The 25,664-nt window shown below is 33.2% G+C and overlaps 1 protein-coding gene across 1 annotated transcript in view; it reads right to left on the bottom strand.

Annotated features, from left to right (window-relative positions):
- LOC132556246 (uncharacterized) overlaps nt 1-25,664 on the bottom strand; it is a 139,812-nt gene that overhangs the window by 21,386 nt on the left and 92,762 nt on the right. Inside the window, 12 exon segments of the mRNA XM_060220630.1 lie at nt 300-355; nt 2,260-2,393; nt 3,032-3,129; nt 3,595-3,776; nt 4,673-4,738; nt 6,122-6,187; nt 6,597-6,731; nt 7,552-7,665; nt 7,987-8,141; nt 8,910-9,030; nt 10,111-10,228; nt 11,883-12,038. Of these exon segments, the coding sequence (XP_060076613.1) occupies nt 300-355; nt 2,260-2,393; nt 3,032-3,129; nt 3,595-3,776; nt 4,673-4,738; nt 6,122-6,187; nt 6,597-6,731; nt 7,552-7,665; nt 7,987-8,141; nt 8,910-9,030; nt 10,111-10,228; nt 11,883-12,038 (1,401 nt within the window).

The raw sequence follows: 25,664 nt of genomic DNA, 5'->3' as shown, positions 1-25,664 counted from the left end.
TTAGAAGTAAAAGTAGAAAGTATAAGTGTCCATTTTTATCTCCCCAAGGTTTGTCAATACAAGTGTTATCTTGATAAGATCAATATCTATGCACATGGACTTTTCAGGAAAGGACACATTTTATTCCAAAAAGTTTAAGATAAAAAAATTTAATGGGTGACCAGTCAAACTCCTCCATTTGTCTTTGACTAACAAGGTCATTTTCTTTGCTACTTCAGATGAATTTTTACAAAACATTATATGTCTATTTTATGTTACTAAGACTTTCACAACAGCAAAAATTTTGTTTCAGAACTTACTTTGCAAGATTCCAAGCATCGTTGATAAGTTGTCCTCTGTTTATTGTATGGATCACCTGTAGATTGTAAGGTAAGTACTTACATACATGTTTATTGTATGGATCACCTGTAGATTGTAAGGTAAGTACTTACATACATGTTTATTGTATGGATCACCTGTAGATTGTAAGGTAAGTACATACATACATGTTTATTGTATGGATCACCTGTAGATTGTAAGGTAAGTACATACATACATGTTTATTGTATGGATCACCTGTAGGTTTTAAGGTAAGTACATACATACATGTTTATTGTATGGATCACCTGTAGGTTGTAAGGTAAGTACATACATACATGTTTATTGTATGGATCACCTGTACAATCATTTACTAGAGATCTCAGGGGGTCCCTGGCACCAGTCATTAACTAGAGATCTCAGGGGGATCCTGGCACCAGTCATTTATGAGAGATCTCAGGGGGATCCTGGCACCAGTCATTAACTAGAGATCTCAGGGGGATCCTGGCACCAGTCATTAACTGGAGATCTCAGGGGGATCCTGGCACCAGTCATTAACTAGAGATCTCAGGGGGTCCCTGGCACCAGTCATTAACTGGAGATCTCAGGGGGATCCTGGCACCAGTCATTAACTAGAGATCTCAGGGGGACACCAGTCATTAACTGGAGATCTCAGATCACCAGTCATTAACTAGAGATCTCAGGGGGATCCTGGCACCAGTCATTAACTAGAGATCTCAGGGGGATGAGTCATTAACTGATCTCAGGGGGATCCTAGAGATCTCAGGGGGATCCTGGCACCAGTCACCAGTCATTAACTAACTGAGATCTCAGAGATCTCAGGGGGATCCTGGCACCAGTCATTAACTAGAGATCTCAGGGGGATCCTGGCACCAGTCATTAACTAGAGATCTCAGGGGGATCCTGGCACCAGTCATTGACTAGAGATCTCAGGGGGATCCTGGCACCAGTCATTGACTAGAGATCTCAGGGGGATCCTGGCACCAGTCATTGACTAGAGATCTCAGGGGGATCCTGGCACCAGTCATTAACTAGAGATCTCAGGGGGATCCTGGCACCAGTCATTAACTAGAGATCTTAGGGGGATCCTGGCACCAGTCATTAACTAGAGATCTCAGGGGGACCCTGGCACCAGTCATTAACTAGAGATCTCAGGGGGACCCTGGCACCAGTCATTAACTAGAGATCTCAGGGGGACCCTGGCACCAGTCATTAACTAGAGATCTCAGGGGGATCCTGGCACCAGTCATTAACTAGAGATCTCAGGGGGATCCTGGCACCAGTCATTAACTAGAGATCTCAGGGGGATCCTGGCACCAGTCATTAACTAGAGATCTCAGGGGGATCCTGGCACCAGTCATTAACTAGAGATCTCAGGGGGATCCTGGCACCAGTCATTAACTAGAGATCCCAGAGATCATCCACCATTTTATGACTTTTAATGGGTTCTACATGAGTTGTGCTTTTTTCACCTTGATTTCTTTACTATGACCTTTTGTCATCCATATGGTTTCAATCTCTACTAAAAGTAACTAAAATAATCACAGATAAAATTTCAGAAATTCTGATGATAAATGTGGTGAGAAATTCAACAATGATAAATGTGGTGAGAAATTCAACAATGATAAATGTGGTGAGAAATTCAACAATGATAAATGTGGTGAGAAATTCAACAATGATAAATGTGGTGAGAAATTCAACAATGATAAATGTGGTGAGAAATTCAACAATGATAAATGTGGTGAGAAATTCAACAATGATAAATGTGGTGAGAAATTCAACAATGATAAATGTGGTGAGAAATTCAACAATGATTGATTCAATAGTTCTCAAAAAACAGTGATAACAAGTATTATTAAGGACAGATTGTGGTCACAAGGTTATTTTAACAGCCAATCACCTGATACCGGAGAGCTTAAAACTGTATCACTGTAATCCTACCTTATGATCTGTTTTCAGTTGATTTGTCAATGCAACCCAATTGTCATTTTCATAATTCACTCTGTAAAACCCGAACTGCTGGACGTTTGCCAAAAACCAGTCCCCATCTTCCATTGGTTTCTTCAGTGTTATGTCTGAATAATCAAAAAACAATGTATCACATATCCGTGGACTGTTATGAAACAATAATAAAACTTAAGACATACTGTACGATCATTAATTTTCATGAATTTCATGGGTATCCTTAATCCAGGTATTCACACGTCCATGAACCATGAAAAAAATGTAAGCAGATTTATTGAGCTACCTTCACCAATTAAACAAAGTGCCAATAAAATACTGATTTTTTTTCTCAAAACTATTAAAAATTGGGCCCCAGAAAATATGTAGTTTCACAGCATCAAACCAGGAATCACAAAGAATACAAATCCCCATTACCTGATGTGCTTTGGTATTCAAGTGTGGAATGAGGCCTTCAGATCACTGACAAGAATTTCCTAGAACTTCTACTGGTGACCTTGTCCCTGAGCCTCAAATTTATATACGATATTCTTGTCCTTAAGAAGAATGTGAAGTTTGCTCAAACTCCCGCAACAAAAGAAACCGTTAAAGCACAAACAAGGACTTTCTAAAAAAAGTAAGTGACCTCTAGGTGACGATGGGAAAGTAATGTAGAAGTGGGTTAAAGGAAGAGTCAGCAGTGGGTTTTTTTATGTTTGTGTTACTGTAATAGCTATTGTACATATCCCTTGCTCTGTAATACGATTCTCACCATCAACTTTGTTGTTATGCCAGTACACGTCCTCGCCAGTCTGAGAGAAGTTGACATCTGATTTGAAGGTCACTGTCGTAGGGATCATCCAGGTGTAGCTTGGCAACAGAAATAAACGATGTCATTAATAACCACAAATTATATTCATTAGTTCTGCTCTGTTTAATCAACCTGTTCATAACCAAGGTCATTTTGAGGTGAAGTCTGGTTGAAGTAAGTGGTAGCTACCTCACTGAACAACATACGAGAGGCCCATGACATGCCATCCGGAGCAATGGGGTTTATGTGTTTGTTGAATTACTATGAATGTACATATGTCAGCAGTAATATAATTTTCAGCAGTTTTCACAGAAAATGTAGTGTGTTAAAGTATGTCCTTTCATTCTTTTGTTTAAATAAAGATTATTGTTGATGTGCATATTCATTATTGCACTAATCTACCAAAAAGTGATTAAGTGATTTTAAGTTAAACATGGTGAAATTTATCACTGAAACATTTTGTATGAAAAGTATGTCTCCGTATAATTTGGTAATTTTTGCAATTCTAGAAGATTAATACATACTTGTAAGGGGAGGTAAATCTGCCCGGGTCTACAGCATTAGGATTAGTAAGGAAACGCTTCTGAGTGACCCGAATCTGTGTGTTGTTGACCTTACTGAGGGTCACAACGGGGTAGTTCATCTGGAGGATCCATGTATTCATAATATCCTTTACTGGTAGGTTACGGTGTTCCTCTTTTATTTGCTGAAAAGTTAAAATAATGCATCACTCCCACCTGTAGAACCGAGACCTCGATTACTGACACAATGGTAAATCTACTGTAATAACCAGGCAACAATAACGATAATAAAACAAAATCTGAGGTGTCAATTGTAAAGATAAATTATATTGACGAGTCTCTATTGTCAGTTCATACACTGACAAGTCTCTATCGTCAGTTCCTACACTGACGAGTCTCTATCGTCAGTTCCTACACTGACGAGTCTCTACCGTCAGTTCCTACACTGACGAGTCTCTATCGTCAGTTCCTACACTGACGAGTCTCTATTGTCAGTTCCTACACTGACGAGTCTCTACTGTCAGTTCCTACACTGACGAGTCTCTATCGTCAGTTCCTACACTGACGAGTCTCTATTGTCAGCTTGTAGCTCAAAGAAAGGTAAATTGCACGATAATTATATATTGCCGAGTATCTGTTGTCAGCTCAAAAAAAAAGTACTGACAACCGATTTAAAGCTAAATAAAGTTTTACATATGTATAATGACTGATAGATTGATTGGTTGATTGATTGATGGGGCTTAACGTTAGATTCTAGTTACAATCAGACCTCAGACAGATGAATATTAGTATAAAGAACTACATATGGTCTTGCCTCAGCTGATGTTGTATAAAGTCTAACTAGCACAACCATGCATGTCAACACTGAATGTTTTCAAAAACAGAAAATAATATAAGACTATGAGTTTTATCACATCGGAATAAAGCACAGGAAAAATGATTTATTTTTAAAGATTTTTGAAAGAAAAGGAAATGAAATACCAAGACAACAGATCAGGACTACACACTCAGATATACCTTCTAGGTATTTTAGACAGTAATACATGTGGATATCAGGACAGTATAATGTGTTTATACTCACAGTTTCCATGGCAGCCCATAAATCGTTGTGATCAGCGTTCTTGAATTCTCTCTGCTTCAGATATTTCTGTATAATTGAATTGTATGATTGAATAAAGGAAACGATTGTTACATTTTCTGATCTTTATTTAGTGAAAAGTAACTTAAAAAACAAATCTAGGAAAGACTACAGAGAAAGTAAAACCTTATTACAATGACAGATGTATTATAAAAATTATTGAAGAAACTTCAAAGAGAAGGAGCCAACGTCAGGTATGAGTAAGTGGGTATTTGGTGGGTACTTCGCTGTGAGTATGGATACCAGAGGGTATGCAGGGCGATTAAAGAAAAACTAAGAAGTGTGTATGAAAAAAATTATTAAATACAATATCAAGTTTTAAGTTACAAATTGAACGTCAGTTATGTAATAAGTGTAAATTATGAGTAAAATTCAAAACTTGTGGTTAATGAAAACTAGAAAATATTAATCAGACATAAATGTGGTGTAGAACATGATGTTATGATACTATAGGGTAAGTGTGAACCAGAATCTGATCTGGTGTAGAACATGATGTTATGATACTATAGGGTAAGTGTGAACCAGAATTTGATCTGGTGTATAACATGATGTTATGATACTATAGGGTAAGTGTGAACCAGAATCTGATCAGGTGTAGAACATGATGTTATGATACTATAGGGTAAGTGTGAACCAGAATCTGATCAGGTGTATAACATGATGTTATGATACTATAGGGTAAGTGTGAACCAGAATTTGATCTGGTGTATAACATGATGTTATGGTACTATAGGGTAATTGTGACACAAAAATGTTGAAAGAACATGAACAGATGTGGCAGGTTCGGTTGATGAAGCAGAAAATAAATCATCAATTTGCAGCCTGTACATGGCATCTGTCTCATGGAGAACATCTCTATATCTCCTCCCTGACTGGAGAAGTGTTATGTACGGAAACATCTCTACATCTCCTCCCTGACTGGAGAAGTGTTATGTACAGTAACATCTCTATATCTCCTCCCTGACTGGAGAAGTGTTATGTACAGTAACATCTCTATATCTCCTCCCTAACTGGAGAAGTGTTATGTACAGGAACATCTCTATATCTCCTCCCTGACTGGAGAAGTGTTATGTACAGGAACATCTCTATATCTCCTCCCTAACTGGAGAAGTATTATGTACAGGAACATCTCTATATCTCCTCCCTGACTGGAGAAGTGTTATGTACAGTAACATCTCTATATCTCCTCCCTGACTGGAGAAGTGTTATGTACAGTAACATCTCTATATCTCCTCCCTAACTGGAGAAGTATTATGTACAGGAACATCTCTACATCTCCTCCCTGACTGGAGAAGATCAACATATTTTTTTACATGTACTTTTTTCTATTTCTAAATTGTTTTAGAAAAAAAAAACCCAAAAACATAAAATGTTAGTGTAAAAGAGATATACCTGAATTCCAAGCTGAAAGGTTTTGTCGCCACAGAAAAACCGCATCATCCTGATAACACTGGCTCCCTGAGTTATATAAACAATTTGAGTTCTAATGCTATTTCAAATGACGATGTAAAGAATAAATTGATATTTCTTATAAAATGCAAAATACATTGAGGATTTAATTATCTTACCTTATTAATGATAAAAAGTCTTTCATTATATTATTATATTTTTTTCATGGACATTGTAAAATAATTTTTCGGAGGTACTCAATTTAGGTTTTATTCTTATTTTTTTGCAATCCAATTTCGAGAAGATTTCAAGGATAAATATAGCTTGATTAAACTAATTACAATAATTTTAACAGTTAGTGGGCGTGTAATTTTGTGGACTTAGAGTACCCCCAAAATCAATGAATATAAAAGTCCATGAAAATTAATGATTCTACAGTAGATGTTATTTATGTGATGTAGCATTTTTTCTGTGTCACCTTGGAGTAGGAGATAGAGTCAAACACTTCGTTGATCTGGTCAGGATTAGCAACGGCAGCAAACAGCGGATGTGACGTGACGAGGGCATCAAAATCAAACGCTTCCTGGAGCTCTTCAATCGTAAAAATATCAAACTGCAAAAGAAACAGAATTCTTTAAGATCTGAAGTATGTGACCACATGTTCTACAAGTACACGACCCTAAACCAACATCCGGTCTCCAGTGATCAATTTTAGTGATCACAACTTTGTGAAGTGAGTTAAAGAAGGGACAATAAAGAATGGTTATTGTGTAGGTTGTTGTGAAACTCATCTCCATGACAACGAATCTCAACAAACATATATGTGGAAATTGTTAAAGTTTAAAAATGTCAGTTTACAATATAGGAAAAGTATCCATTTACAGGGAGATACAGATATCATTTTATTTACCTTGCTACTGACAGGAAATGTTTTCATCTGAATATCAGTATGACGGGAACAATATTGAGAGGACATAATCCATTATTTAGTGACAAATCCATTATTTAGTAACGAATCCATTATATAGTAACAGATCTATTTAGTAACAGATCCATTATTTAGAAACAAATTCATTATTTAGTAACAAATCCATTATGTAATATCGAATCCATTATTTAGTAACAAATCCATTGTTTAATAACAAATTCTTTATTTAGAAACAAATCCATTATTTAGTCACAAATTCTTTATGTATAATAACAAATCCATCATTTAGCAACAAATCCAATCGTAATACATAAGATACATTACCATACAACAAAGCATAGTAAGTCTACAGTGATGAAGATATCATGATCACCAAAACAATAGGTCTTACCTTACAGACATAACAACTATTGTCATCTCAAAAATGTACATTATCAGTTCAACAAGAAAACTCATGAAATCTTGACCCAATATTTTTTCTGTAACATCACATGTTTTAACCTACATATTTCCAGTCTGGAAATTTATTGTCAGCTCCAAAGTATTCTACAAAGGTCGCGAACCCTTCATTGAGCCAAAGGTCATCCCACCAGTCCAAGGTCACAAGGTTACCAAACCACTGAAATGTATATATGATTTAAAACATGCAGACTGTAAGACAAGCAAATAAAACAATCATAAAACTTTACACTTTCTGGTATTTAATGCTCAAGTGCTGTTCTATATATAGCAGACATTTTTTTATCTCTATGGAAACTGTATTTTTGTTCAAATCAGATTTTAAATTTTAGACATTTAAAACACAAATGCTTGTGTTGATGATGACCAAAAGATACAGTATGGAGATCGAGAAACAGAAAGTATCATCAACCTCCAGACAAACAAACTTGTCGTTGGAATATTATGATGTGTAAAACAAAATTGTAATGTGACGCGCTACCTGGTGAGCAAGTTCGTGTGTAATGACGGTAGTGACACGTTGTTTGTTTGACTCTGACGATACTCCCTCTTCATACAACATGGCCGTCTCCCTGTATGTGATAAGTCCCCAGTTCTCCATAGCTCCAGCGGCAAAGTCGGGAATGGCAATCATTTCTGTAAAAATCCCAGCGTACTTTTATGATACAACTTATAAAATGGAGGAACAGACAACTTACACAAACATGGACAAAGTGTAATTATCAAGATTAAAATTTTCATGTAGAATCTACTAAAATATTGATTCGATAAGATTAAATTACAACTACAACACAAATATTGACGCATTGGAAACTGAAAGTAAATTAATCAACATCAGGTCAGAAAAAACAACAGGCACCACTGAAAAAACGACGAAACTATTCTAAATGGAAACTAAATCACAAAACCAAAATATCATGTATTTAACAACTTACATTACAAGTGTTTAATTGAACATGATCAAATCTTTGTGTATTGTATCTTTTTGGCAAATTTTCACAATGATGAATATCCACAATGATTGTTATGTATATATTGTAGTGCAGTATTTTCACTGTAAAATGCCCTAAAATATGATCATAATAACCACAATATGTCTGCATATGAGTAATGAACTGCTAAAGAGTAAAAAACATATTAGATGTTATGCAGAAAGACATAGAATATAAATTATCATTATTTAGGCTGGTGAGTTTGGTTTCCATGCTTGCTGATTAACAGCCAGGATAATTTAAGATGAAGGTGATAGTGTAGTCCATAATAAATTTTCTAACAAGCTGTGATTCAATAAAAATTTCCAGCTTCACTATAATTACCGTTGTTATCACTCCTACATATAACACATGGTTTAATATTGATTCCACAACTCAATATTAACTGTTTCCTATTATAATCAGTGTTTACCTTGTTTCTTAAGCGGAAACTTGATATCGAAGTAATCCTCGTACAATGTTATAGTATCGATACCAACATCGAGAGCAAATTCCGCCTGGTCAATCATTTCTTTAGGGGCCAGTGCTCCGTACTGGGGAGGGAGGGGCGGAAACAAACATCATGACACATGATTATCACATCAACACTCTGTTTATAGAAAGTACAGTAAAATAATGATGAATACTTCCTGTATGTCAATCAAATTAATATCAGTACACGGAGGGAATCTATTATAATGTTAATCAGAACGTTTCTTATAAGTTTTGTTTATCTGTTTTTGTACTTACATATTTACTTACACATGTATCACTTATGTTGTACTTATCTAAATATATATATCATCATATTTATATGATCAATGAAGTAATAACGACAGTATGGACAAGCACATTGTCAAAATTTCGAGACAACCTGTCCCTTTATCAAGACACAAATATCACATAAATTACATCACACACATAGGACATTAAACAAATACAAATTAATTTATCTAAATCGAGAGCGGTGGTGTACATTTAAGTGTCTCGGTAATCCCTTCGGCCGATGGACGCTGAAGGCCTTCATAGCAGACAAAAAACCATCCGAAGTTGTTGTATGTAATCAAAATATCAAAAACGTTTTACAGAAATCTAGGTATGTTTTGCACTCTAGACACTGAGCGTATATGTGATCGCAACGAAAACAACTGCATGGCACACTCTGAGGACAATCGTCACATCATCATATCTATTTATACTTTTCTACTTGTACCCTTATATAAAACATTTTTCATTTTACTTATATCAATACTATTTTAAGTTTTACTTTTTCTGTATATCATACTTACATAATTTTATTTCTTATTGGAGGGAGCAGTTATACTTTCATAAATATCATTTTTACATAATATTTTTTGACATATGTCCTATGTCCTTTTTTAATACTTTTTCATGACACCTGCATATTAATGTACAGGTTTATTTGTTATACATAAATAATTTATTTAATTTTCAGTTTTTCATTATACTTTTTCATGGTACTTACAAAAACAGCAACTTACAGATTTCTTTGTAATACTTAAATAAAAACCATATTTTGTTTAATTTTCATTTTTTGCGTTCCACTTTTTCATTATACCTATATCTATGTTACAGGTATATACGACTTTTGGTTCGACCATTATTGTACTTACATAGATGCCATTCTTTGTAGTACCATTGATATGAGCAAAATCACAGACAACAAAGGCTACAAGGTAGGTAGACATGATCGGTGATGTATGGTAATGGTCGGCACGAAGGTTACCGTCTCTACAACAACACGACAGGTACATATCAAAGCTAATTATCAATTTATATCATTTGAATTCATGTAGGTTTTATACAAACAGCTTCTTCGTTTTTATCAAAAATGCTGTTATTTTTGTCATAATTACAAACAAACATATATTGAGAGCTAAAATTGAGTCCTTCAATACTAGAAATTGCTGATAAATACAACAAATATTTTTCTTTATGTAACATTGATAAAACTTTTTACATGCTTTGCTGAATTGCCTTAAAACTGCCATAAATCTATTGATTGTCTACTGATTAAGTACTACAAGACAGGAATTGGCTTTAGAGATAGTGATTTGTAGAAAATTGAGGATAAAATGATTTTATTATAATTCTTATATAACACACTGACCTTCTGTTCTCTCTATATTGTTATATAACACACTGACCTTGTTCTCTCTACATTGTTATATAACACACTGACCTTCTGTTCTCTCTAAATTGTTATATAACACACTGACCTTCTGTTCTCTCTATCTTGTTATATAACACACTGTTATTGTTATATAACACACTGACCTTCTGTTCTCTCTATATTGTTATATAACACACTGACCTTGTTCTCTCTACATTGTTATATAACACACTGACCTTCTGTTCTCTCTATATTGTTATATAACACACTGACCTTCTGTTCTCTCTACATTGTTATATAACACACTGACCTTCTGTTCTCTCTACATTGTTATATAACACACTGATCTTCTGTTCTCTCTATATTGTTATATAACACACTGACCTTCTGTTCTCTCTATCTTGTTATATAACACACTGACCTTCTGTTCTCTCTATATTGTTATATAACACACTGACCTTCTGTTCTCTCTACATTGTTATATAACACACTGACCTTCTGTTCTCTCTACATTGTTATATAACACACTGACCTTCTGTTCTCTCTATCTTGTTATATAACACACTGACCTTCTGTTCTCTCTATATTGTTATATAACACACTGACCTTCTGTTCTCTCTATCTTGTTATATAACACACTGACCTTCTGTTCTCTCTATATTGTTATATAACACACTGACCTTCTGTTCTCTCTACATTGTTATATAACACACTGACCCTCTGTTCTCTCTATACTGTTATATAACACACTGACCCTCTGTTCTCTCTATACTGTTATATAACACACTGACCCTCTGTTCTCTCTATACTGTTATATAACACACTGACCTTCTGTTCTCTCTATATTGTTATATAACACACTGACCCTCTGTTCTCTCTATCTTGTTATATAACACACTGACCTTCTGTTCTCTCTACATTGTTATATAACACACTGACCTTCTGTTCTCTCTATACTGTTATATAACACACTGACCCTCTGTTCTCTCTATACTGTTATATAACACACTGACCCTCTGTTCTCTCTATACTGTTATATAACACACTGACCTTCTGTTCTCTCTATATTGTTATATAACACACTGACCTTCTGTTCTCTCTATACTGTTATATAACACACTGACCTTCTGTTCTCTCTATCTTGTTATATAACACACTGACCTTCTGTTCTCTCTATATTGTTATATAACACACTGACCTTCTGTTCTCTCTATCTTGTTATATAACACACTGACCCTCTGTTCTCTCTATCTTGTTATATAACACACTGACCTTGCTTCTGTCCTCGCTATTTCCATGTTAGATAACGATATAAGATCAGCTTTCCTGACGACAGTGATTTGGAATTGTGCCTTCATGTTTGGTTCGTCGAAACATGGAAATGTCTTTCTGGCATCTGTTGGTTCCATTTGTGTGGTCGCAATGTATCTATAGCAACGAAGAGGATTATATAGGACAGCTAATGTACCTTAAAATATCCTAAGATTAATCATAATGTTTACAGTGTGGCCGTGTATAAAGAGAAATTTCACATTTATTTGTGAGTGAGCAGGTGTAATGAAGGTGATAACCAAACTAAAAGATGACGAAACATATTGTTTCTTTATCATATAACTGGTTCATTGTGTCACGTGACAAGACCAAGTCATACTCTAAAACAAGAACTAAATATGATGAGGACCGTTCAATAGGTCCCCCAAACAACCCTGCAGTTATATAGTGATGACTGAAAAAAGAGAAAGCTCTTCCACATCACCTCTTATACTCACTCTTGGAAAATTTGGCTGAATTCCATCCTGTAATTTTTGAGTAACATGTCAGACAGTGGAAGAAATTATGGTAATGATAATTATAATATCAAACAAGAGGCCCATGGGCCTTAACGGTCATCTGCCATAAAATACAAGATTTCAAATTTTGAACTTGAGAAAAAGTCAAAAATGTGTTTTCAAGATGGCAGCCATGACGGCCATGTTGGATTTCAGACCAACCTGAAATTAACAAACTTTGGTCAGGATCATGTCACGATCATTTCAGGTAAGTTTCAGCTCAATGTGACATGTAAAACTTGAGAAGAAGATGAAAATGTTTATGACGGATGATGAACAATGTACAACAGACGACGCCGGACAAAAGGCGATCGCAATAGGTCATCAGACCCTTCGGTCAGATGACCTAAAAACGGAGCATAAACAATGTGTCCGCTAACTTTGGGGGACATCATTATTGTAACATCACAAATAAGTTGCCTCTGAATGATCCCACATTACTGATGTCATAACGAGTGTGTTTCATTAAAATTCATTTTCTACAGATTTCTTCGGGCTGATGAATAATGTGTATATTTTAAGGAAAGTTAAAAAAAAATGTCAATAGAAAGACACCATACTTCACAAAGATTCTTGATAAAAGTCGTCTACTTATTTTATCAAACTGGATAAAAATACTCACATGGTGTCATTTCCCCTTTGGTAAGAGCTGTAGTAGAGTCCGACCATGTCGTCCTTCAATTGACCACTGTAGCTCATATCTAAAGTGTAGTTCTCTCCAACCTGAAGCTCACTGTCTATATCAAGGATAAGAAATTGTCGCTCCAAGTCATAGTTAATTTTCACCACATTCAGAGATGTGCCTGTGGAAGTGGACGTAACTTTGACACTTCCCTCGTCGATGGTCAGCGTATGAATATGTAATGTTATGTTGTTAGTCGCTTGTTTACAAGTAACATGGATGGAAACATTGCCTGTGAACTCAAAATCTTTCGGATCAGATTTATAGATATCAGGGTAGATATGGAGTTCGTATAAAAACGGCAGGATTGATCGAGGAAGTCTCACATCAGTGACTTTCATCTGTTTTTGATTATTTTTCTGTAACCACGATCGCACCGTCTCAAAGTTTTCCTTTAACCATTGAATGTTTGACTCCGTCTTCTCTATAGCTTGTTCATATGCTCTGTTTCCTGTACCCATGTCAGGGTGTTCCACTTTGATGTTACGTAGCTTAAATAAGAATAGAAATAAATTAAGTCATGAGGTGACTTAACTGAATTTAGAGATTAAACAGAAGTAGGGCATCACGAGGTCAGAGGTCAGCAAGGCTCTCCTATATCCCCTAATATCATCAAGAACTCGCCTGCCCATGTTGTTGAGGTTGATGACAGACACTGGGACTTCAATCGCAAGGAAGTCAGGTATACAACATATATGTACTTAACCACGATCCACTTTGTCCTTGACTTTTGGACCCAAATATAAAACCCAGTGACTCTGATCTTTGGTCAATGGAAAGGATACAAAATTTGGCATTGACCCTTGTACCTGATGACCTTGACCTTTAATTTTTGACCTTGCTTTTTTATTCACAGCATTATTTAATGAACCAAATATTTTATCCAAATTCCAAGTAAAATGGTCAATAAATACTTAACTTATCAACAAGGAACTGAATTTGTGGACGGACAAACAGACAGACAGTGAATAGACAGACAGTGATTAATGTAGGGCACCATAATAGGTACAATCACAATTACTGTTGGGTTTTTATCATCAGTAATTTTTTATCAATCCTGGTCAAGCAGGTGATGCATATACTTATATGTAGCTATTAGGGAACTGTACCATGGTTGCCATAGTGACAGATAATGTTACCATGGTACTACCTGTCTGAACATTGACCTGATCTGTTCTACCAAAACATTGTTCAGTCTATGTATAACATACCTCCTCCAAGTCGAATTCCGTGTTAAATGAACTGGTTGTGTCACTAATGATATTTGAAAATGAAGATGATGCACCACCAAACCTACAAAGATAAGATAAACAGCCATAGTATACAAGAGATCCCACAGGGTCTTGGCACCCACCATTGTTTCATCTTTATTTGCTCTTTGAAAGTTGGATCTTTTCCCTCATTTTTCTTCTCTTCTGTTTTGCTCTCAATGATAAAAAATTTGAACATTTCCTTGCAGAAATAGCGATGATAATCTTTACCTGCCAAATCCACCTGAAAGTCATTTTGTTTTTTCTGATCAGTTCCGAAATCAAATGGACACAACTAGAGACCAAATGGAACTTCAGTATGAAATTTAAGAGAGAAGAGATCCAATCAGTACTTCTTAAGAAATAAAGAAAACAATCTTTACTAAGTGAAATCCAAGATGGCTGCCTGTCAGCCATTTTGTTTTTCTGATCAGTCCCAAACTCAATCAGGAACAACTAGGGACAAAGAGGAACCTACACATGACATTTGAGAAATATCTATGTAGTATTTCTCAAGAAGTGTGAATAACAAACTTTCAAAATCAAAATCCAAGATGGCCACCTGTATGCAATTTTGCTTTCTTCATCAGTTTTAAAATTCATCGGGCACAACTAGGGACCAAGGAGAACCTACATATGAAATCTTAAGAGATATATCCAGTGCTTCTCAAGATATAGTGATAACAAAAATTGTATACAGATGGACGGACCATGGACGTAGGGTGATTTCAATAGCCATCTGATAATAGTGGGCTAAATATACATATGCCTATTTTTAAACACATGTGACTAATGCTATGGGTGTTTGAACTGCCGACCCTTTGGGTCGCATGATGACATTAAACTTTTGATAAAAAGGATGTTTTGGAACAACAAAATGCAATCCAAGTCAATCAGATGTTTAAATAATTGTACCCAGCAGACAAGGAGTCCCAATCAGATGTTTAAATAATTGTACCCAGCAGACAAGGTGTCCCAATCAGATGTTTAAATCATTGTACTTACTCAGCCAATAAGGTGTCCCAATTCGCCTTGACAAAATTCCAGGCTAGATCTCGACCAACAGAATGGCGTGCAACATAACGGATCACGTATCCTGCATCCTGTTTTCGAACCTCTTCTGCATTCAAACTCATATCAAGGTACCTGATAGAACACAATTACATACAGTATACATACTAGGATCATTGTATTGTAAGCCAACAAACATCAGCTGAGTTTGTGAAAATAAATTTTGTTATTGAATATTGGTAATTAAAGACTATAAAACTCCCAATATATTGTTGGGGAGAGTAAATTATATTGTTGTGAAGAGTAAAATTATATTGTTGTGGAGGAGAGTAAAATTATATTGTTGTGAAGGAGAGTAAAATTATATTGTTGTGAAGGAGAGTAAAATTATATTGTTGTGGAAGAGAGTAAAATTATATTGTTGTGGAAGAGAGTAAAATTATATTGTTGTGAAGGAGAGTAAAATTATATTGTTGTGAAACGGTGGAGGAGAGTAAAATTATATTGTTGTGAAGGAGAGTAAAATTATATTGTTGTGGAGGAGAGTAAAATTATATTGTTGTGGAGGAGAGTAAAATTATATTGTTGTGAAGGAGAGTAAAATTATATTGTTGTGAAACGGTGAAGGAGAGTAAAATTATATTGTTGTGAAGGAGAGTAAAATTATATTGTTGTGGAGGAGAGTAAAATTATATTGTTGTGAAGGAGAGTAAAATTATATTGTTGTGAAGGAGAGTAAAATTATATTGTGAAGGAGAGTAAAATTATATTGTTGTGGAGGAGAGTAAAATTATATTGTTGTGAAGGAGAGTAAAATTATATTGTTGTGAAGGAGAGTAAAATTATATTGTTGTGAAGGAGAGTAAAATTATATTGTTGTGAAACGGTGAAGGAGAGTAAAATTATATTGTTGTGGAGGAGAGTAAAATTATATTGTTGTGGAGGAGAGTAAAATTATATTGTTGTGAAACGGTGGAGGAGAGTAAAATTATATTGTTGTGAAACGGTGGAGGAGAGTAAAATTATATTGTTGTGAAACGGTGGAGGAGAGTAAAATTATATTGTTGTGGAGGAGAGTAAAATTATATTGTTGTGAAACGGTGGAGGAGAGTAAAATTATATTGTTGTGGAGGAGAGTAAAATTATATTGTTGTGAAGGAGAGTAAAATTATATTGTTGTGAAGGAGAGTAAAATTATATTGTTGTGAAGGAGAGTAAAATTATATTGTTGTGAAGGAGAGTAAAATTATATTGTTGTGAAGGAGAGTAAAATTATATTGTTGTGAAGGAGAGTAAAATTATATTGTTGTGGAGGAGAGTAAAATTATATTGTTGTGAAGGAGAGTAAAATTATATTGTTGTGTAGGAGAGTAAAATTATATTGTTGTGAAGGAGAGTAAAATTATATTGTTGTGAAGGAGAGTAAAATTATATTGTTGTGAAGGAGAGTAAAATTATATTGTTGTGAAGGAGAGTAAAATTATATTGTTGTGGAGGAGAGTAAAATTATATTGTTGTGAAGGAGAGTAAAATTATATTGTTGTGAAACGGTGAAGGAGAGTAAAATTATATTGTTGTGAAGGAGAGTAAAATTATATTGTTATGGAGGAGAGTAAAATTATATTGTTATGGAGGAGAGTAAAATTATATTGTTGTGGAGGAGAGTAAAATTATATTGTTGTGAAGGAGAGTAAAATTATATTGTTGTGAAGGAGAGTAAAATTATATTGTTGTGAAGGAGAGTAAAATTATATTGTTGTGAAGGAGAGTAAAATTATATTGTTGTGAAGGAGAGTAAAATTATATTGTTGTGAAGGAGAGTAAAATTTTATTGTTGTGAAACGGTGGAGGAGAGTAAAATTATATTGTTGTGAAGGAGAGTAAAATTATATTGTTATGGAGGAGAGTAAAATTATATTGTTGTGAAGGAGAGTAAAATTATTTTGTTGTGAAGGAGAGTAAAATTATTTTGTTGTGAAACGGTGAAGGAGAGTAAAATTATATTGTTGTGAAATGGTGAAGGAGAGTAAAATTATATTGTTGTGAAGGAGAGTAAAATTATATTGTTGTGAGGAGAGTAAAATTATATTGTTGTGAGGAGAGTAAAATTATATTGTTGTGAAGGAGAGTAAAATTATATTGTTATGGAGGAGAGTAAAATTATATTGTTGTGGAGGAGAGTAAAATTATATTGTTGTGAAGGAGAGTAAAATTATATTGTTGTGAAGGAGAGTAAAATTATATTGTTGTGAAGGAGAGTAAAATTATATTGTTGTGAAGGAGAGTAAAATTATATTGTTGTGAAGGAGAGTAAAATTATATTGTTGTGAAGGAGAGTAAAATTATATTGTTGTGAAGGAGAGTAAAATTATATTGTTGTGAAGGAGAGTAAAATTATATTGTTGTGAAGGAGAGTAAAATTATATTGTTGTGAAGGAGAGTAAAATTATATTGTTGTGAAGGAGAGTAAAATTATATTGTTGTGAAACGGTGAAGGAGAGTAAAATTATATTGTTGTGAAGGAGAGTAAAATTATATTGTTGTGGAGGAGAGTAAAATTATATTGTTGTGAAGGAGAGTAAAATTATATTGTTGTGAAGGAGAGTAAAATTATATTGTTGTGGAGGAGAGTAAAATTATATTGTTGTGGAGGAGAGTAAAATTATATTGTTGTGGAGGAGAGTAAAATTATATTGTTGTGAAACGGTGGAGGAGAGTAAAATTATATTGTTGTGAAGGAGAGTAAAATCATATTGTGAAGGAGAGTAAAATTATATTGTTGTGAAACGGTGAAGGAGAGTAAAATTATATTGTTGTGAAGGAGAGTAAAATTATATTGTTGTGAAGGAGAGTAAAATTATATTGTTGTGAAGGAGAGTAAAATTATATTGTTGTGAAGGAGAGTAAAATTATATTGTTGTGAAGGAGAGTAAAATTATATTGTTGTGAAGGAGAGTAAAATTATATTGTTGTGAAGGAGAGTAAAATTATATTGTTGTGGAGGAGAGTAAAATTATATTGTTGTGGAGGAGAGTAAAATTATATTGTTGTGAAGGAGAGTAAAATTATATTGTTGTGGAGGAGAGTAAAATTATATTGTTGTGAAACGGTGGAGGAGAGTAAAATTATATTGTTGTGAAACGGTGGAGGAGAGTAAAATTATATTGTTGTGAAGGAGAGTAAAATTATATTGTTGTGAAGGAGAGTAAAATTATATTGTTGTGAAGGAGAGTAAAATTATATTGTTGTGAAGGAGAGTAAAATTATATTGTTGTGAAGGAGAGTAAAATTATATTGTTGTGAAACGGTGGAGGAGAGTAAAATTATATTGTTGTGAAACGGTGGAGGAGAGTAAAATTATATTGTTGTGAAATGGTGGAGGAGAGTAAAATTATATTGTTGTGAAGGAGAGTAAAATTATATTGTTGTGAAGGAGAGTAAAATTATATTGTTGTGAAACGGTGGAGGAGAGTAAAATTATATTGTTGTGGGAGAGTAAAATTATATTGTTGTGAAACGATGGAGGAGAGTAAAATTATATTGTTGTGAAGGAGAGTAAAATTATATTGTTGTGGAGGAGAGTAAAATTATATTGTTGTGAAACGGTGGAGGAGAGTAAAATTATATTGTTGTGAAGGAGAGTAAAATTATATTGTTGTGAAACGATGGAGGAGAGTAAAATTATATTGTTGTGAAGGAGAGTAAAATTATATTGTTGTGAAGGAGAGTAAAATTATATTGTTGTGAAGGAGAGTAAAATTATATTGTTGTGAAGGAGAGTAAAATTATATTGTTGTGGAGGAGAGTAAAATTATATTGTTGTGAAGGAGAGTAAAATTATATTGTTGTGAAACGGTGAAGGAGAGTAAAATTATATTGTTGTGAAGGAGAGTAAAATTATATTGAGGAGAGTAAAATTATATTGTTGTGAAGGAGAGTAAAATTATATTGTTGTGGAGGAGAGTAAAATTATATTGTTGTGAAGGTAAAATTATATTGTTGTGAAGGAGAGTAAAATTATATTGTTGTAAAACGGTGAAGGAGAGTAAAATTATATTGTTGTGAAGGAGAGTAAAATTATATTGTTTTGGAGGAGAGTAAAATTATATTGTTGTGGAGGAGAGTAAAATTATATTGTTGTGAAGGAGAGTAAAATTATATTGTTGTGAAGGAGAGTAAAATTATATTGTTGTGGAGGAGAGTAAAATTATATTGTTGTGAAACGGTGGAGGAGAGTAAAATTATATTGTTGTGAAGAGTAAAATTATATTGTTGTGGAACGATGGAGGAGAGTAAAATTATATTGTTGTGGAGGAGAGTAAAATTATATTGTTGTGAAGGAGAGTAAAATTATATTGTTGTGAAACGGTGAAGGAGAGTAAAATTATATTGTTGTGAAGGAGAGTAAAATTATATTGTTATGGAGGAGAGTAAAATTATATTGTTGTGAAGGAGAGTAAAATTATTTTGTTGTGAAGGAGAGTAAAATTATTTTGTTGTGAAACGGTGAAGGAGAGTAAAATTATATTGTTGTGAAATGGTGAAGGAGAGTAAAATTATATTGTTGTGAAGGAGAGTAAAATTATATTGTTGTGAGGAGAGTAAAATTATATTGTTGTGAGGAGAGTAAAATTATATTGTTGTGAAGGAGAGTAAAATTATATTGTTATGGAGGAGAGTAAAATTATATTGTTGTGGAGGAGAGTAAAATTATATTGTTGTGTAGGAGAGTAAAATTATATTGTTGTGAAGGAGAGTAAAATTATATTGTTGTGAAGGAGAGTAAAATTATATTGTTGTGAAGGAGAGTAAAATTATATTGTTGTGAAGGAGAGTAAAATTATATTGTTGTGAAGGAGAGTAAAATTATATTGTTGTGAAGGAGAGTAAAATTATATTGTTGTGAAGGAGAGTAAAATTATATTGTTGTGAAGGAGAGTAAAATTATATTGTTGTGGAGGAGAGTAAAATTATATTGTTGTGAAACGATGGAGGAGAGTAAAATTATATTGTTGTGAAACGGTGGAGGAGAGTAAAATTATATTGTTGTGAAGGAGAGTAAAATTATATTGTTGTGGAGGAGAGTAAAATTATATTGTTGTGAAGGAGAGTAAAATTATATTGTTGTGAAGGAGAGTAAAATTATATTGTTGTGGAGGAGAGTAAAATTATATTGTTGTGGAGGAGAGTAAAATTATATTGTTGTGGAGGAGAGTAAAATTATATTGTTGTGAAACGGTGGAGGAGAGTAAAATTATATTGTTGTGGAGGAGAGTAAAATTATATTGTTGTGGAGGAGAGTAAAATTATATTGTTGTGAAGGAGAGTAAAATTATATTGTTGTGAAGGAGAGTAAAATTATATTGTTGTGAAGGAGAGTAAAATTATTTTGTTGTGAAGGAGAGTAAAATTATTTTGTTGTGAAACGGTGAAGGAGAGTAAAATTATATTGTTGTGAAGGAGAGTAAAATTATATTGTTGTGAAGGAGAGTAAAATTATTTTGTTGTGAAGGAGAGTAAAATTATTTTGTTGTGAAACGGTGAAGGAGAGTAAAATTATATTGTTGTGGAGGAGAGTAAAATTATATTGTTGTGGAGGAGAGTAAAATTATATTGTTGTGGAGGAGAGTAAAATTATATTGTTGTGAAGGAGAGTAAAATTATTTTGTTGTGAAACGGTGAAGGAGAGTAAAATTATATTGTTGTGAAACGGTGAAGGAGAGTAAAATTATATTGTTGTGGAGGAAAGTAAAATTATATTGTTGTGGAGGAGAGTAAAATTATATTGTTGTGGAGGAGAGTAAAATTATATTGTTGTGAAACGGTGGAGGAGAGTAAAATTATATTGTTGTGGAGGAGAGTAAAATTATATTGTTGTGAAGGAGAGTAAAATTATATTGTTGTGGAGGAGAGTAAAATTATATTGTTGTGAAGGAGAGTAAAATTATATTGTTGTGGAGGAGAGTAAAATTATATTGTTGTGGAGGAGAGTAAAATTATATTGTTGTGGAGGAGAGTAAAATTATATTGTTGTGGAGGAGAGTAAAATTATATTGTTGTGAAGGAGAGTAAAATTATATTGTTGTGAAGGAGAGTAAAATTATACTGTTGTGGAGGAGAGTAAAATTATATTGTTGTGGAGGAGAGTAAAATTATATTGTTGTGGAGGAGAGTAAAATTATATTGTTGTGAAGGAGAGTAAAATTATATTGTTGTGGAGGAGAGTAAAATTATATTGTTGTGAAGGAGAGTAAAATCATATTGTTGTGAAGGAGAGTAAAATTATATTGTTGTGAAATGATGAAGGAGAGTAAAATTATATTGTTGTGAAGGAGAGTAAAATTATATTGTTGTGAAGGAGAGTAAAATTATATTGTTGTGAAGGAGAGTAAAATTATATTGTTGTGTAGGAGAGTAAAATTATATTGTTGTGGAGGAGAGTAAAATTATATTGTTGTGAAGGAGAGTAAAATTATATTGTTGTGAAGGAGAGTAAAATTATATTGTTGTGAAACGATGGAGGAGAGTAAAATTATATTGTTGTGAAGGAGAGTAAAATTATATTGTTGTGAAGGAGAGTAAAATTATATTGTTGTGGAGGAGAGTAAAATTATATTGTTGTGAAGGAGAGTAAAATTATATTGTTGTGGAGGAGAGTAAAATTATATTGTTGTGAAGGAGAGTAAAATTATATTGTTGTGAAGGAGAGTAAAATTATATTGTTGTGGAGGAGAGTAAAATTATATTGTTGTGAAGGAGAGTAAAATTATATTGTTGTGGAGGAGAGTAAAATTATATTGTTGTGAAACGGTGGAGGAGAGTAAAATTATATTGTTGTGAAGGAGAGTAAAATTATATTGTTGTGAAGGAGAGTAAAATTATATTGTTGTGGAGGAGAGTAAAATTATATTGTTGTGGAGGAGAGTAAAATTATATTGTTGTGAAACGATGGAGGAGAGTAAAATTATATTGTTGTGAAACGGTGAAGGAGAGTAAAATTATATTGTTGTGAAACGATGAAGGAGAGTAAAATTATATTGTTGTGAAGGAGAGTAAAATTATATTGTTGTGAAGGAGAGTAAAATTATATTGTTGTGGAGGAGAGTAAAATTATATTGTTGTGAAGGAGAGTAAAATTATATTGTTGTGAAGGAGAGTAAAATTATATTGTTGTGGAGGAGAGTAAAATTATTTTGTTGTGAAACGATGAAGGAGAGTAAAATTATATTGTTGTGAAACGGTGGAGGAGAGTAAAATTATATTGTTGTGAAACGATGGAGGAGAGCAAAATTATATTGTTGTGGAGGAGAGAAAAATTATATTGTTGTGGAGGAGAGAAAAATTATATTGTTGTGGAGGAGAGTAAAATTATATTGTTGTGAAATGGTGGAGGAGAGTAAAATTATATTGTTGTGAAACGGAGAGTAAAATTATATTGTTGTGGAGGAGAGTAAAATTATATTGTTGTGAAGGAGAGTAAAATTATATTGTTGTGGAGGAGAGTAAAATTATATTGTTGTGAAACGGTGAAGGAGAGTAAAATTATATTGTTGTGAAGGAGAGTAAAATTATATTGTTGTGAAGGAGAGTAAAATTATATTGTTGTGGAGGAGAGTAAAATTATTTTGTTGTGAAGGAGAGTAAAATTATATTGTTGTGAAGGAGAGTAAAATTATATTGTTGTGAAGGAGAGTAAAATTATATTGTTGTGAAGGAGAGTAAAATTATATTGTTGTGGAGGAGAGTAAAATTATTTTGTTGTGAAGGAGAGTAAAATTATATTGTTGTGAAGGAGAGTAAAATTATATTGTTGTGAAGGAGAGTAAAATTATATTGTTGTGAAGGAGAGTAAAATTATATTGTTGTGAAGGAGAGTAAAATTATATTGTTGTGAAGGAGAGTAAAATTATATTGTTGTGAAACGGTGGAGGAGAGTAAAATTATATTGTTGTGAAGGAGAGTAAAATTATATTGTTGTGAAGGAGAGTAAAATTATATTGTTGTGTAACGGTGAAGTAGAGTAAAATTATATTGTTGTGAAGGAGAGTAAAATTATATTGTTGTGAAACGGTGGAGGAGAGTAAAATTATATTGTTGTGGAGGAGAGTAAAATTATATTGTTGTGAAGGAGAGTAAAATTATATTGTTGTGAAACGGTGGAGAGAAAATTATATTGAGGAGAGTAAAATTATATTGTTGTGAAGGAGAGTAAAATTATATTGTTGTGAAACGGTGGAGGAGAGTAAAATTATATTGTTGTGAAGGAGAGTAAAATTATATTGTTGTGAAACGGTGGAGGAGAGTAAAATTATATTGTTGTGAAGGAGAGTAAAATTATAAAATTATTTTGTTGTGGAGGAGAGTAAAATTATATTGTTGTGAAGGAGAGTAAAATTATATTGTTGTGAAGGAGAGTAAAATTATATTGTTGTGAAACGGTGAAGGAGAGTAAAATTATATTGTTGTGAAGGAGAGTAAAATTATATTGTTGTGGAGGAGAGTAAAATTATTTTGTTGTGAAGGAGAGTAAAATTATATTGTTGTGAAGGAGAGTAAAATTATATTGTTGTGAAGGAGAGTAAAATTATATTGTTGTGAAGGAGAGTAAAATTATTTTGTTGTGAAGGAGAGTAAAATTATATTGTTGTGGAGGAGAGTAAAATTATATTGTTGTGAAGGAGAGTAAAATTATATTGTTGTGAAGGAGAGTAAAATTATATTGTTGTGAAGGAGAGTAAAATTATTTTGTTGTGAAGGAGAGTAAAATTATATTGTTGTGGAGGAGAGTAAAATTATATTGTTGTGAAGGAGAGTAAAATTATATTGTTGTGAAGGAGAGTAAAATTATATTGTTGTGAAGTAGAGTAATATTATATTGTTGTGAAGGAGAGTAAAATTATATTGTTGTGGAGGAGAGTAAAATTATATTGGTGTGGAGGAGAGTAAAATTATATTGTTGTGGAACGATGGAGGAGAGTAAAATTATATTGTTGTGAAGGAGAGTAAAATTATTTTGTTGTGAAGGAGAGTAAAATTATATTGTTGTGAAGGAGAGTAAAATTATATTGTTGTGGAGGAGAGTAAAATTATATTGTTGTGAAGGAGAGTAAAATTATATTGTTGTGGAGGAGAGTAAAATTATTTTGTTGTGAAGGAGAGTAAAATTATATTGTTGTGAAGGAGAGTAAAATTATATTGTTGTGGAGGAGAGTAAAATTATATTGTTGTGAAGGAGAGTAAAATTATATTGTTGTGAAACGATGAAGGAGAGTAAAATTATATTGTTGTGAAGGAGAGTAAAATTATTTTGTTGTGAAGGAGAGTAAAATTATATTGTTGTGAAACGGTGAAGGAGAGTAAAATTATATTGTTGTGAAGGAGAGTAAAATTATATTGTTGTGGAGGAGAGTAAAATTATATTGTTGTGGAACGATGGAGGAGAGTAAAATTATATTGTTGTGAAACGATGGAGGAGAGTAAAATTATATTGTTGTGAAGGAGAGTAAAATTATTTTGTTGTGAAGGAGAGTAAAATTATATTGTTGTGAAGGAGAGTAAAATTATATTGTTGTGAAGGAGAGTAAAATTATATTGTTGTGAAGGAGAGTAAAATTATATTGTTGTGAAGGAGAGTAAAATTATATTGTTGTGAAGGAGAGTAAAATTATATTGTTGTGAAACGGTGGAGGAGAGTAAAATTATATTGTTGTGAAACGGTGGAGGAGAGTAAATGAATGAGAATGAATGAGTAGCAGAAATGAATGGGTTTTCTGTATTTAATGTGAAGGGTTCTATTGAATACCATTGGTATTCATCTTTGATTCCTTCGTGATCCGATCAACAACTGAAGACAACCAGGACGTTTGTTCTCTCCCATTCTGTTAGGAGTTTTTTTTATCTGTTGTATCTAATGTGGTTACCACTAGACACAAAATCTTGTTACTCTGTCACATCGTAGAGGAATCTGGTCCAATGTGATGTTGTAACAAACTAAACCCCTGTAATATTATGTGTGACTGATAATGTTGAAAATTAAACAGGTACATCATATCTTACACTATAAATATTTTTGATACCAGTAGGCACAATGAAATCAAGACTGTGTTAACACAGTAACCATAAACAAAATAAATATTTAACAAAAAAACGAAGGATACAACCATAATCAGGTAGGTACACAAAGACCATGTAACAATCATACTAACTTGCTGAGTATCCAGGGCTCCTTGGAACATGACAGAGCATACAGAATGCGTGACTTTTCTGCAGCATTTTTGGTAGT

The sequence above is a fragment of the Ylistrum balloti genome, unplaced genomic scaffold (genome assembly GCF_031769215.1).
Source record: "Ylistrum balloti isolate Yb309-2 unplaced genomic scaffold, AGI_CSIRO_Ybal_v1 Utg370556, whole genome shotgun sequence".
In the NCBI taxonomy this organism is placed as follows: domain Eukaryota; kingdom Metazoa; phylum Mollusca; class Bivalvia; order Pectinida; family Pectinidae; genus Ylistrum; species Ylistrum balloti.
Note: the sequence above shows the minus strand (reverse complement) of the source record. Positions and strands in the feature narration are given on the sequence as shown.